General features: G+C 67.9%; 1 protein-coding gene across 1 annotated transcript in view; it reads right to left on the bottom strand.

The window, feature by feature from the left end:
* Positions 1-20: 20 nt before the first annotated feature.
* The window catches only part of RHOT2 (ras homolog family member T2), a gene marked incomplete at its 5' end in the record, with an annotated part of 9809 nt that continues 9527 nt past the window's right edge, over positions 21-302 (bottom strand). Inside the window, one exon of the mRNA XM_010072671.1 lies at positions 21-160. Coding sequence (XP_010070973.1) covers positions 21-160 — 140 coding nt within the window. The remainder of the gene's footprint in view (positions 161-302) is intronic.

Genomic DNA, 302 nt, shown 5'->3' with positions numbered 1-302 from the left:
GACGGGGCGGCGAGCGGCTCTCATTTGTTCTTGGCCAGCACGCGGTAGAGCGTGAACCCCACCAGCGCAGTCACCGTGGCCCCCAGGGCCACCCGCAGCCAGAAGGACGCGGCGCCCAGCTCCACGGCGTTCAGGTGCCTGCCAGGAAAGAGAGAAGAGGCTGGTGAGCACGGTGCACGGGGATGGGCGTCCAAACAACACGCTCCTGACAGCCCAGAGTGCCTCCACCCCGAGCAGGGAGGTTGGGGTGTCCCTGCGGGGACAGAGGGTGACCAGGGCACAGCTCCAGGACAGGGGACACA

Source organism: Pterocles gutturalis, unplaced genomic scaffold, assembly GCF_000699245.1.
Source record: "Pterocles gutturalis isolate BGI_N339 unplaced genomic scaffold, ASM69924v1 scaffold23722, whole genome shotgun sequence".
NCBI lineage: Eukaryota > Metazoa > Chordata > Aves > Pterocliformes > Pteroclidae > Pterocles > Pterocles gutturalis.
Note: the sequence above shows the minus strand (reverse complement) of the source record. Positions and strands in the feature narration are given on the sequence as shown.